The 11,624-nt window shown below is 53.6% G+C and overlaps 1 protein-coding gene across 2 annotated transcripts in view; it reads right to left on the reverse strand.

Moving 5' to 3' along the window:
- PCP2 (Purkinje cell protein 2) overlaps positions 1-1,607 on the reverse strand; it is a 36,400-nt gene extending 34,793 nt beyond the window's left edge. For both annotated transcript variants that reach the window (XM_025183039.2, XM_014571963.3), the window contains exons 1-2: positions 1,555-1,607; positions 200-376 (exon numbers count right to left, since the gene is read on the reverse strand). In XM_025183039.2, the coding sequence (XP_025038824.2) occupies positions 200-376; positions 1,555-1,566 (189 nt within the window). In that variant the 5' untranslated portion in view covers positions 1,567-1,607. The remainder of the gene's footprint in view (positions 1-199; positions 377-1,554) is intronic.
- Positions 1,608-11,624: the final 10,017 nt, after the last annotated feature.

Consider the following 11,624-nt stretch of genomic DNA (forward strand, 5'->3'; position numbering starts at 1 on the left):
TGGGAAGCCAGGACTCTGGCTGTTGACGGGGTGGGGTGAGGGGATCACAGGGGCAGCTTTCCCTGCTGTTGAGGGTTGTGGGGGTAGAAATGTGAGAGTATCGTCTCCTTCTTCCCCCTTGAACGCTTAAGGGAGGGAGCCGGCGGGGGGCGTGGTCGCCTTGGCAGAGAGACGCCCACCCGCTGGGGGGGTCACACACCTGGAGGGGTGCCCGGATGGGGCTGGCTTTGGCGTACCGGGCGCTGGCATCCTGGTCGTCCAGGAAGGCGGTGGGCAGGCTCTGGTACCGCTGGCCTGTCAAGGTGAGGGCGCGGAGTGAGCACAGGAGTTGCCCACGTGGGCGCCGCGGCCCCCCTGGCCGGCTCCTCTTTAGCACCTGAGCAGGGAAACAGAAGAGGGAGGTCGGGGGACCAAGACTGAGAGAGGGTCACCTGGGCACAGGGTTGAGAAGAACAGTCCATTCCCCACTCCCAGCTCCCACCTGGCACCCCACTGCCCCCCCACAATGTCACCCTGCCCCCAGCTCCCACCTAGCACCCCACTGCCCCCCCCCACAATGTCACCCTGCCCCCAGCTCCCACCTGGCACCCCACTGCCCCCCCCCACAATGTCACCCTGCCCCCAGCTCCCACCTGGCACCCCACTGCCCCCCCCACAATGTCACCCTGCCCCCAGCTCCCACCTGGCACCCCACTGCCCCCCCCCACAATGTCACCCTGCCCCCAGCTCCCACCTGGCACCCCACTGCCCCCCCACAATGTCACCCTGCCCCCAGCTCCCACCTGGCACCCCACTGCCCCCCCCCACAATGTCACCCTGCCCCCAGCTCCCACCTGGCACCCCACTGCCCCCCCCCACAATGTCACCCTGCCCCCAGCTCCCACCTGGCACCCCACTGCCCCCCCCACAATGTCACCCTGCCCCCAGCTCCCACCTGGCACCCCACTGCCCCCCCCACAATGTCACCCTGCCCCCAGCTCCCACCTGGCACCCCACTGCCCCCCCACAATGTCACCCTGCCCCCAGCTCCCACCTAGCACCCCACTGCCCCCCCACAATGTCACCCTGCCCCCAGCTCCCACCTGGCACCCCACTGCCCCCCCCCACAATGTCACCCTGCCCCCAGCTCCCACCTGGCACCCCACTGCCCCCCCACAATGTCACCCTGCCCCCAGCTCCCACCTGGCACCCCACTGCCCCCCCCACAATGTCACCCTGCCCCCAGCTCCCACCTGGCACCCCACTGCCCCCCCCACAATGTCACCCTGCCCCCAGCTCCCACCTGGCAGCGCACTAACCTCCACCCTGTGACCGTGCCCCAACCTGCACCCCCGCTCTGCCCCCTCAGCCCATGACCCTGGCTCCAGCCCACTCTGACACTGCACCTAGTCCCTTCTCTCATGACTCTGCCCCTTGCTGCCTCCACTTACCCCAGTACCCCGTGTCCCATTGCCCCAGCTTCCTCCCCATCTGTGCCCTCTCAGCTCAGTGCCTTACCCGGCATTTCTGCCCACCTCAGTTTCCCCCAGCGGCTCAGCCCCACACTGCTCCTACCTGGGCAGACATAGTCTTGCGGTGTCACGAGGGGGATGGTGCCACAAACCTGGAGTGAGAGGAACACAGCTAGGAACTGCCTGGCCCTGCTGACAGACGCCCTCTTCCCATCCCTCCCACCGTCCCTCTGGCTATTTGGGACCAGAGGCTGTCACTCACTGGGGGAGCTGTGCAAGGCCTGGCACAACAGGGCCCTGAATGAGCAGCTGGGGCAGAGAGGAATCTAGAACCCAGTTCTCTGGCACTGGGGTGCTCCCTTGGTAATGCCCCCAGGGGAGGTGCCAAACCTGGAAACCCCCCACATCCCATCATCTCAGGCATGGGCACATGTACAGCAGGATTATCCAGTTATGTGGACTCTCTCCTCAGACCCTAGGCCACCAGCCCTCCTAGCTACTGTCGAGACACACCGACTTCCTAGGACACGACAGAACGTCAGTGATCCTCCTGAAAACACCGTGCTGGCCACCACAGACATAGATGCTCTTTACCCAATATTCCACACGAGGACGGGTTACTGCTATCCACACCTGGTGGCTGAGCTCTGAGACTTTGTCCTCACCCACAACTATTTCCAATTTGAGGACAATTTGTATCTTTAAGTCAGCGGCACAGCCATGGGCACCCGCATGGCCCCACAATACGCCAACAGCTTTCTGGCTGACCTCGAACAGCTCTCAGCTCTCACCTCCTATCCTCCTCACTCTACTTGCGCTACACTGGTGACACCTTCATCATTTGGACCCATGGGAAGGAGACCCTTGAAGAATTCCACAGGGATTTCACCAACCTCCACCCCACCATCAACCTCAGCCTGGACCAGTCCGCATGAGAGATCCACTTCCTTGACCCTACAGTACAATTAAATGATGGCCACATTGCTATCGCCTTATACCAGAAACCCACTGACGGGTATTCTTACCTGCATACCTCAAGTTTCCATCCACATTACACGATCAGTTGTTTACAGCCAGGCCCTAAGAGACAACTGGATTTGCTCTAATCCCACGGACAGAGACAAACACCTACAGGATTTCTATCAGTCATTCTTAAAACTTAAATACCCACCTGGGGAAGTGAAAAAACAGACTGACAGAGCCAGACGAGCACCCAGACATCAGCTTCTTTAAGACAGGCCCACGAAGGAAAATAACAGAACATCAGCTACAGCCCCCAACTTACACCTCTCCAGCCCACCATTAACAATCTACAACCTACCCTGGAAAACGATTGCTCATCTCACAGGCCTTGGGGGACAGGCCAGTCCTCACCTACAGACAGACCTCTAACCTGAAACAAATTCTTTCCAGCAGCCACACAGCACACCTCAAACATACTCACCCAGGAACCCACCCCTGCAATAAACTCTCTTGCCAACTCTGTCCACACATCTACACAAGCGACACCATCACAAGACCTAACCACATAAGCAACCACATCAGAGGCTCGTCCACCTGCACATCCTCTAATGTGATCTATGCTGTCAAGTGCCAGCAATGCCCCTCTGCCATGTACTTTGGCCAAACCGGACAGTCTCTGCGACAAAGGATAAATGGACACAAGTCGACATCAGAAGCGGCAACACACAGAAAGCTGTGGGGGCACATTTTAACCTGCCTGGGCACTCGTTCATGGGTCTAAAAGTTGCCATTCTTCGACAAAGGAATTCCAAAAACCAACTACAGAGAGAAACTGCGGAACTGGCCTTCAGATACAAATTTGACACTCTCTCTCATGGCCTGAACAGAGACATGAACTGGATGGGCTGTTATATCAACACCCAAATGGCATCAAAAGCTAAGTGTGGGACACTTCCAGCCCACTCAAGTAGCCTCATTAGCACCGGCATGACAATTGACAGGTGTTTTCCCCCCTCCCTTCTTTTTCAGTTATGTTTGGGAGGTTCCCCCTTTTTTCTCCACTCCTATCAGAGGAAGGGCTTTTTAAGTCTCAGCGGGTATGTCTACACTACCACCCTAGTTCGAACTAGGGTGGTTAATGTAGGCAACCGGAGTTGCAAATGAAGCCCGGGATTTAAATATCCCAAGCTTCATTTGCATCTTGCCGGGCGCCGCCATTTTTAAATGTCTGCTAGTTCGGACTCCGTGCCCACGGCTGCACGCAGCACGAACTAGGTAGAACGTGGAACGAGGTGTACAGGTAGTTCGGAATAGGAAGCCTAATCCGAACTACCTAGTCCGTGCCACGTGCAGCTGCAGGCACGGAGTCCGAACTAGCGGACATTTAAAAATGGCGGCGCCCGACAACATGTAAATGAAGCCCGGGAAATTCAAATCCCGGGCTTCATTTGCAACTCCGGTTGCCTACATTACCACTCTAGTTCGAACTAGGCTGGTAGTGTAGACATACCCAGCTTGACAAAGCCCTGGCTGGGTTGATTGAGTTGGGGTTGGTCCTGCCTTGGGCAGGGAGCTGGACTTGATGACCTCCTGAGGTTTCTTCCAGCTCTATGATTCTAGGATTCTAAGTGGGGCATGCCCATGAGAACACATGAGACTATATTTTTTGTTAGTCTCTAAAGTGCTACAGGACCACTTGTTTTTTTAAAGTTACAGACTAACACGGCTACGCCGCTGAGGCCTTTGAGCCACGAGGGACCATCCTGCTCATGAACTCTGACCTGCAGGCCACAGTCGTCGTTCCCCCCGTAGCAGGCACAGATCCCCTGGCTGAGGCCCTGAGGCCCTCATGTACGGATTTAAAGTTACAGAGAACCTGTTGACACGAATTGAAAGCTGCCAGCGGAAGGTAACCCCCCCCCCCAGGGTCTCTGCCAGTCGGACCTGGGGGAAATTCCTGCCCAGCCCCAAATCCGTGATCAGTGAGACCCTGAGCACATGGGCACAGCCCAGCAGCCAGGCACCTGGGAAATAATCCTCCGCAGCAACCCAGAGCCCTCCCCATCTAGCGTCCTGTCACCGGCCACTGGGGCATTTGCTGCCAGCAGTCGCAGGTCGGCTCCGTGCATCGTGGGCCACCCCCCACCCCAAAACCTGCCCAGCTCTGACTTGCAGCCAGTTGGGTTTTTGCCCCCATGGCTCCATGAGAGGCGGCTCCAGAACTTCACCCTCTGATGGTTCCAAACCTTTGTCTCCTTTCAAGCCACAAGGTGCTGAGGGGCAGTTCATGGCCATTTGTTCTTGTGCCAGCATTGGCCCTTCATGTACATAGCCCCTCCCCTCCCCCGCTGTTAGCCCTCGGATGTATTTATCCCGAGTGAGCAATCGTCTCCCCCCTCCGCCTTCGCGTGGTTGGGCTGAACCGGCCAGGCTCTTTGGGCTCCTCTCACAAGGTAGTTTTCCATTCCCTGGATCCTCCTCCTCTGCACCTTTCTTACCCCTGGGAGGCCAGACTCACTCGCACAATTCCAGAGGGGCTCTCCCCAATGCCTGGTATAATGGCAGCGACACGTCCCTCTCTGTCTTTGCTGAAAACACCTCGCCGGATGCATCCTAGGACTGAATTTGCCTTTTCCACAGTCACAGCACATTGGCAGTTACTGGTCCTGCTGCGATCAGTCAATATGCCTGGGTCTTTCTCCTCTGTCGCTTCCACCTCATATATCATCAGCTTATTTCAAAAGTTCTTGTCATTAGTCACTAAGGCCTGGTCTATGCTAGAGTGGAAGGTTGAATTAAGATATGCAACTCCAGCTATGTTAATTATGTAGCTGGAGTCAACATATCTTAAATTGCATTTCTACAGCGTCCACACAGCAGGAGATTGACTGGAGCAAATGCTCCCTCAGCTTCTCTTACTCCGCATGAGGAGCAGGAGTACTGGCACTGACAGGGGCAGCCTCTGACTTTGATTTAGTGGGTCTTTACTAGACCCACTAAATCAAACCTCGAAAGATCGACTGCGGCAGCATCGATTTTCCACATAGTGAAGAGGTGGCCTAAGTGACCTTGCATTTCACACTGTTCAATTTTATTTCACTTTTTTTACTCCAGTTTTTAAGTTCATCCAGATCTTCTTGTATGATAGTCTGGTCCTAAGTTCTCCCTAAGCTGCGCAGCCATGCCATGAGGCCTCTTCCCCAGCATGGACCTGCCACAGTCAGGGGAGAGGAGGTTTTCGAACAAATTGATAAACTAACCAGTAACAAGTCACCAGGACCAGATGGCATTCACCCAAGAGTTCTGAAAGAACTCAGATGGGAACTTGCAGAAATACTAATTATGGTTTGTAGCCTATCCTTTAAATCATTTTCTGTACCAAATGACAGGAGGATAGCTAATGTGATGCAGTTTTTAAAAAGGCCTTTAGAGGAGATCCTGGCAATTACTAACTGATAAATCTAACTTCTGTACTGGGCAAATTGGTTGAAACTATAGCAAAAAACAGAATTGTCAGACACATTGATGTACATAATTTGTTGGGGAAAAGTCAACATGGATTCTGTAAAGGGAAATCACGGCTTACTAATTTACTAGAGTTCTTTGAGGGGGTCAACAAGCATGCGGACAAAGGGGATTCATAGGATATATTGTACTTAGATTTCCAGAAAGCATTTGACAAGGTCCCTCACCAAAGGCTCTTTAGCAAAGTAACCAGTCATGGGTAAGAAGGAAGGTCCTATCATGGACTGATAACTGGTTAAAAGATCGAAAACAAAGGGTATGAATAAATGGTCAGTTTATGGTGTCCTGCAGGGGTCCGTACTGGGGTAAACAGTGAGGTGGCAAAATGTGCAGATGATACAAAACCAAAGCAGACTGTGAAGAGCTTCAAAAGGATCTCCCAAAACTAGGTGACTGGGCAACAAAATGGCAGATGAAATTTACTGCTGATATATGCAAAGTAATGCATATCAGAAAAAATAATCCCACCTATATGTATAAAATGATGGGGACTAAATTAGCTATTATCACTCAAGAGAGAGATCTTGGAGTCATGGTGGATAGTTCTCTGAAAACATCCACTCAGTGTGAAGCAGCAGTCAAAAAAGCAAACAATGTTAAGAACCGTTAAAAAAAAGGATAGAGAATACGACAATATCTTAATGCCTCTGTATAAAAGCACGGTATGCCCACATCTTGAATACTGCATGCAGATGGGGACACCTCATCTCATAAAAGATATATCGGCATTAGAAACAGTTCAGGAAGGGCAACAAAAATTATTAGGGGTATAGAAAGGCTGCCATATGAGAAGAAATTAATAAGACTGGGACTTTTCAGCTTGGAAATGAGAAGACTAAGGGGGCATATGACAGAGGTCTATAAAATCATGACTGGCATGGAGAAAGTGAATAAGGAAAAGTTATTTACTTGCGCCCAAAGCATAAGAACTAGTGGTCACCAAATGAAATGACTAGGTAGCAGGTTTAAAGCAAAACTCTTTTTTCACAGAATGCAAAGTCAATCTGTGGAACTCATTTCCAGAGGATGTTGTGAAGGCCAGGAATGTAATGGATAAAAGAAATCCTAGATAAACTCATGGAGGATAGATCCATCAATGGCTATTAGCTAGGATGGGCAGGAATGGTTTTTCTAGCCTCTGATGGTCAGAATCTGGGAATGGGTGACACAGTGGATCACTTGATGATTCCCTCTGGGGCACCTAGAATTGGCCACTGTTGGAAGTCAGGATACTTGGCTACACAGACCTTTGGTCTGAATCAGTATGGCCATTCTTGAGTTCTTTTAAAACAACAAATAGCCTTGCGGTACCTTAGAGACTAACAAAACATGTTGGTATCACGTGGGAATAATGCTGCCAGCTTGTGAGTCAGCATCATTTATGGTCAGAACTACAATGGTATCTGATCGTCTTCAAACCTCCAACTTTCATTCTTGATTAATGAAAACATTCTTGGTAAATGCTTTCTCTTTGGTCTATCTTGTGCTGGTCCAAGGATTTCAACTCTAGAAGCACAATACGAATGCCCCCAGCCATCCCTCTTAATCATGGCCCGAGTTCTGAAAACTAACACAATAGAACTAGAGTCCTATTCCATTATTCCTAACTGAAGTGATGAGCCTGCTTTGAAAAACTAATTTTTTCAAAGTAAACAGTGCCAACTCGTGATCCGGTGGCGTTATTCCCATATGATCCCATGTATCTGTTTTGTTAGTCTCTAAGGTGCTACTAGACTATTCGTTGTTTTTTAAGTTTTCCCAGTTACAGATTAACTCGGCTCTCCCTCTGAAGCTTAAGTTCTTATGTTATCCCCTACCCAACCCTATAGCCTGTACCCCAGAGTCCTAACACTCCATACCCTCTGTCCCAGCCCTGAGCCCCCTCCTACTCTCCAAACCCCTCAGCCTGCTTCTGCCACACACTATCCATGTGCACACTGTATTTATTATGTGCACCATTATGGAGATGAGTCACACGTCACCTCCATATCGGTGCACAAAAAATTGTTGCACATATGGACATACGTGTGGAATATTGGTATAGAAGGGTACAGCTTAGTCAGGAAGGATAGGCAGGGGAAAAGGAGAGGAAATGTTGTCTTAGATATTAGAACCATAGAACCATAGAGCTGGAAGAGACCTCAGAAGGTCATCAAGTCCAGCCCCCTGCTCTAGGCAGGACCAATCCCAACTAAATCAACCCAGCCAGGGCTTTGTCAAGCCAAGACTTAAACACCTCTAAGGATGGAGACTCCACTACTTCCCTAGGTAACCCATTCAAGTGCTTCACTACCCTCTAGTGAAATAGTTTTTCCAAATATCCAACCTAGACCTCCCCCACTGCAACTTCAGCCCATTGCTCCTCGTTCTGCCATCTGTCACTACTGAGAACAGCCTCTCTCCATCCTCTTTGGAACCTCCCTTCAGGAAGTTGAAGGCTGCTATCAAATCCCCCCTCACTCTTCGCTTCTGCAGACTAAATAGACCCAACTCTCTCAGCCTCTCCTCATAAGTCATATGCTCCAGCCCCCTAATCATTTTGGTTGCCCTCCTCTGGACCCTCTCCAATGCGTCCACATCCTTTTTGTAGTGGGGGGGGGGGGGGGGGCAGCACTGGACACAATACTCCAGATGTGGCCTCACCAAAGCCGAATAAAGGGGAATGATGACATCTCTGGATCTGCTGGCAATGCTCCTCTTAATGCAACCTAATATGCCATTAGCCTTCTTGGCTACAAGGGCACACTGTTGACTCATATCCAGCTTCTCATCCACTGTAACCCCCAGGTCCATTTCTGCAGAACTACTACTTAACCGGTTGGTCCCCAGCCTGTAACTATACTTGGGATTCTTCCGTCCCAAGTGCAGGACTCTACACTTGTCCTTTTTGAACCTCATCAGATTTCTTGTGGCCCAATCCTCCAATTTGTCTAAGTCACTCTGGACCCTATCTCTGCCCTTAATTATATCTACCTCTGATGGTCAGAATCTGGGAATGGGTGACACAGTGGATCACTTGATGATTCCCTCTGGGGCACCTAGAATTGGCCACTGTGCTAGTCCGTGCCGCGTGTAGCCGCGCGGCACGGGGTCCGACCTAGCCGGCATTTAAAAATGGCGCCGGCCGGCTTTATGCAAATGAAGCCCGGGAAATTCAAATCCCGGGCTTCATTTGCAACCCCGTATGACTACATTACCCTCCCTAGTTCGAACTAGGGGGTAGTGTAGACATACCCTTACAGAGTCATCGGAAATCCTTGCTATTGGGCATGCAATTCAGTGTGCCAGTCCCTTTATTCTGCAGGGATAGAACGTACCTGGGCCCTGCCGGGTCATTGGCAGGGGCGTATTCAGAGACACTGCAGCTCCATAGGCTGTGGCGGGGGCTCAGTAGGGGGCGCTGTCCCCTGCAGGTGCTGCCCCAGCATACTGGTCAAATTGTGCTAGTTCCAAGGTTTGAAATCTGACCTGCTGAGTGCTTGTCACTAAGGCGCCCCCGTGCCGTGCCACCCTGGTGCCTGGCCCAGCCCCCGTTCCACTCTGTGCAAGGTGGGGCAACTAGATGTGGGGTTCAGCACTTGTGCCATGTAGTGGCTGAAGAGCTGCTGCGCCCCACTCCAGAGGTGGCTGCATCTCAATACTGGGCAAAAGATCACCGTATAAACAGCCCCCACATAGCACCCCAGAGGTGGCTGCATGTCAGCCCTGGGGATGCTCTCAGTGACTCTAGTCCTGGGAGTGACCAGGGCTGCTGGGTCCCCTGGTGGGTCCTCACCAAAGATTGGGGCCTTGGGGTGGTGCTAAGCTGAGGAGGAGGTTCCTCTGGCTGTGGGAGCCCCTTGACTCAGCCAGTGCCCCCCAGCCAGCCCTCCCCATACCCCAAGCCCCTTGTGCCAGCTGGTTCCAGCCTTCTCGCTCTGTCGCACTACGTGCCGCTCAATAGGTCACCTACATTCACGGTTTCTTTTCTGTGCCTTGACGAGGCAGCCAGTAACGAGCTGTGCTGGGGGGGGGGGGGCTGGAGGTCCTGTCTCTGCCACTAAGATCCTCACACCCAGCAGTCCTGGCAGGGAGGAGATTGCCCCCCGTGCTGGTGCCCAGCAGGCCTGTGTGTGCCATCAGTTTGGGGGGCTCAGCCCAGTTTGAGGGTTGGGTCCATGCTGTGCTGGGCATTAGCTGGCAGCCCAGGACTGGCAAAGAGCCCCCCCTTCTGGTGGGGTGCAGTGGGATCTGCTGTGGGGCCCAGGCCCGCCATGTCTGGGGCTGGCAGCATTCAGCGCCAGTGGGCGAAGGGCTCACATCCAGGCCATGCTGGGTCAGAACCGTCTGTGGGGAAAAGGGACCTGAATGCAGATCCCTCCCCTGGGGTCCCAGCACCCCCCTCCCCAGGCCTTGCAGCACAGGGACCCTCAGCAAGTAATCCCCAAGGGCCTGGCAGTGGGAAACCCACTCCCTGTGCTGCCCCCCTACCTGGCTGCTGCCTCCCACAGCCGTGACGCTGGCCCCAGTTCAGTCCAGCTCCCCCAGTCCGCCGAGCACTGGAGAAGCCGCCGCTACCAGCCTTGCCGCTGGCACTCTGTGGCCGCTCCTGCCAGGCGCTGGGGCCGTGAGGGGCAGCGCTGCCCTCCCAGGGGGCTCGTTAGCCAGGGCCATGCGGGAGCCTGGGGCCCCGCTACCAACTGTGGCTCCCCAGCTGGCAGCAGGTTTCCTTGGCACCTGCCTACCCTGGGAGTTAGAGCTAAGAGCTGGAGGAAGAGCTGCAGAAAGAGGAGAGCTGTGTCCGGCGCCATGGAGTGGGGGAAGGGTGGAGAACCCTCAGGACCCTGGGCTGCCTGTGCCCCTGGCACCAGGGGAGTGGTTTGCCCTGCCTGGAGTATGCCAGGGCCTGGCTACACCTTAGCGGGAAAGAGGCCATGGAGCCCCACGAGCCTGGGCTCCACAGGGCCAGGATCCAGACCCAGGGTGCTGTGTGCCCTGTGGAGGGGAGTCCAGCACTGTGTGCCAGCCCCACAGCCAGCAAGAGACGTGGGTCCTGTCTCAACAGGAACTGGACTGAGCCCCTCTCCACAGCCAGCCCCCACGGTCAGATGCTGTTCCCCAGGGCCCAGATTTGAACTCCGCCCTCCCATCCCCTGGCCAGGCCAGAATTCCTCTTCCATGGCACTGCCCAGCCCAACACTCCACAATTAGTGCCACTGTACACATGGGGAAACTGAGGCACGGGGTGGGGAAGGGACTTGCCCCAGGCCACCCAAAGCCAGAAACAGCCCCCAGTCTTGTGCACTAGATGCTAGTCCACACTGTTTCCATTCTGGTGTGGTTGGGCCCTGACCCCCATGCTGAGACTGGGCATGTTACTGCCCTGATGCCAAGGCATCCACCCTCCACAGCTGGGCTCTTCATGGTGAGCATTGGCACTGCTGGCCGCTAAAGGACGTGGGCTGACCCTGGCAATAGCAAGGTGGCAGGAGCCTCGCAATTGAGCTGCATGGGAAATTTGGTGGAAAAACAAACAACCCCGTATGCTTTTACCCCTGGCATGTTTTTTTAAAGCCAAACATGTGGTGGTGGTGGTAGGGGGGTTCCCATCCACTTTCCAGTGGCAGATTAGAAAAGGGCAAAGAGAAGTGAAAGGGAGGAGGGAAGGTAACTTTCAGGAGGGTTTTTTTAATTTCTCATCAAAAG

The sequence above is a fragment of the Pelodiscus sinensis genome, chromosome 19, assembly GCF_049634645.1.
Source record: "Pelodiscus sinensis isolate JC-2024 chromosome 19, ASM4963464v1, whole genome shotgun sequence".
Classification (NCBI taxonomy): Eukaryota; Metazoa; Chordata; order Testudines; family Trionychidae; genus Pelodiscus; species Pelodiscus sinensis.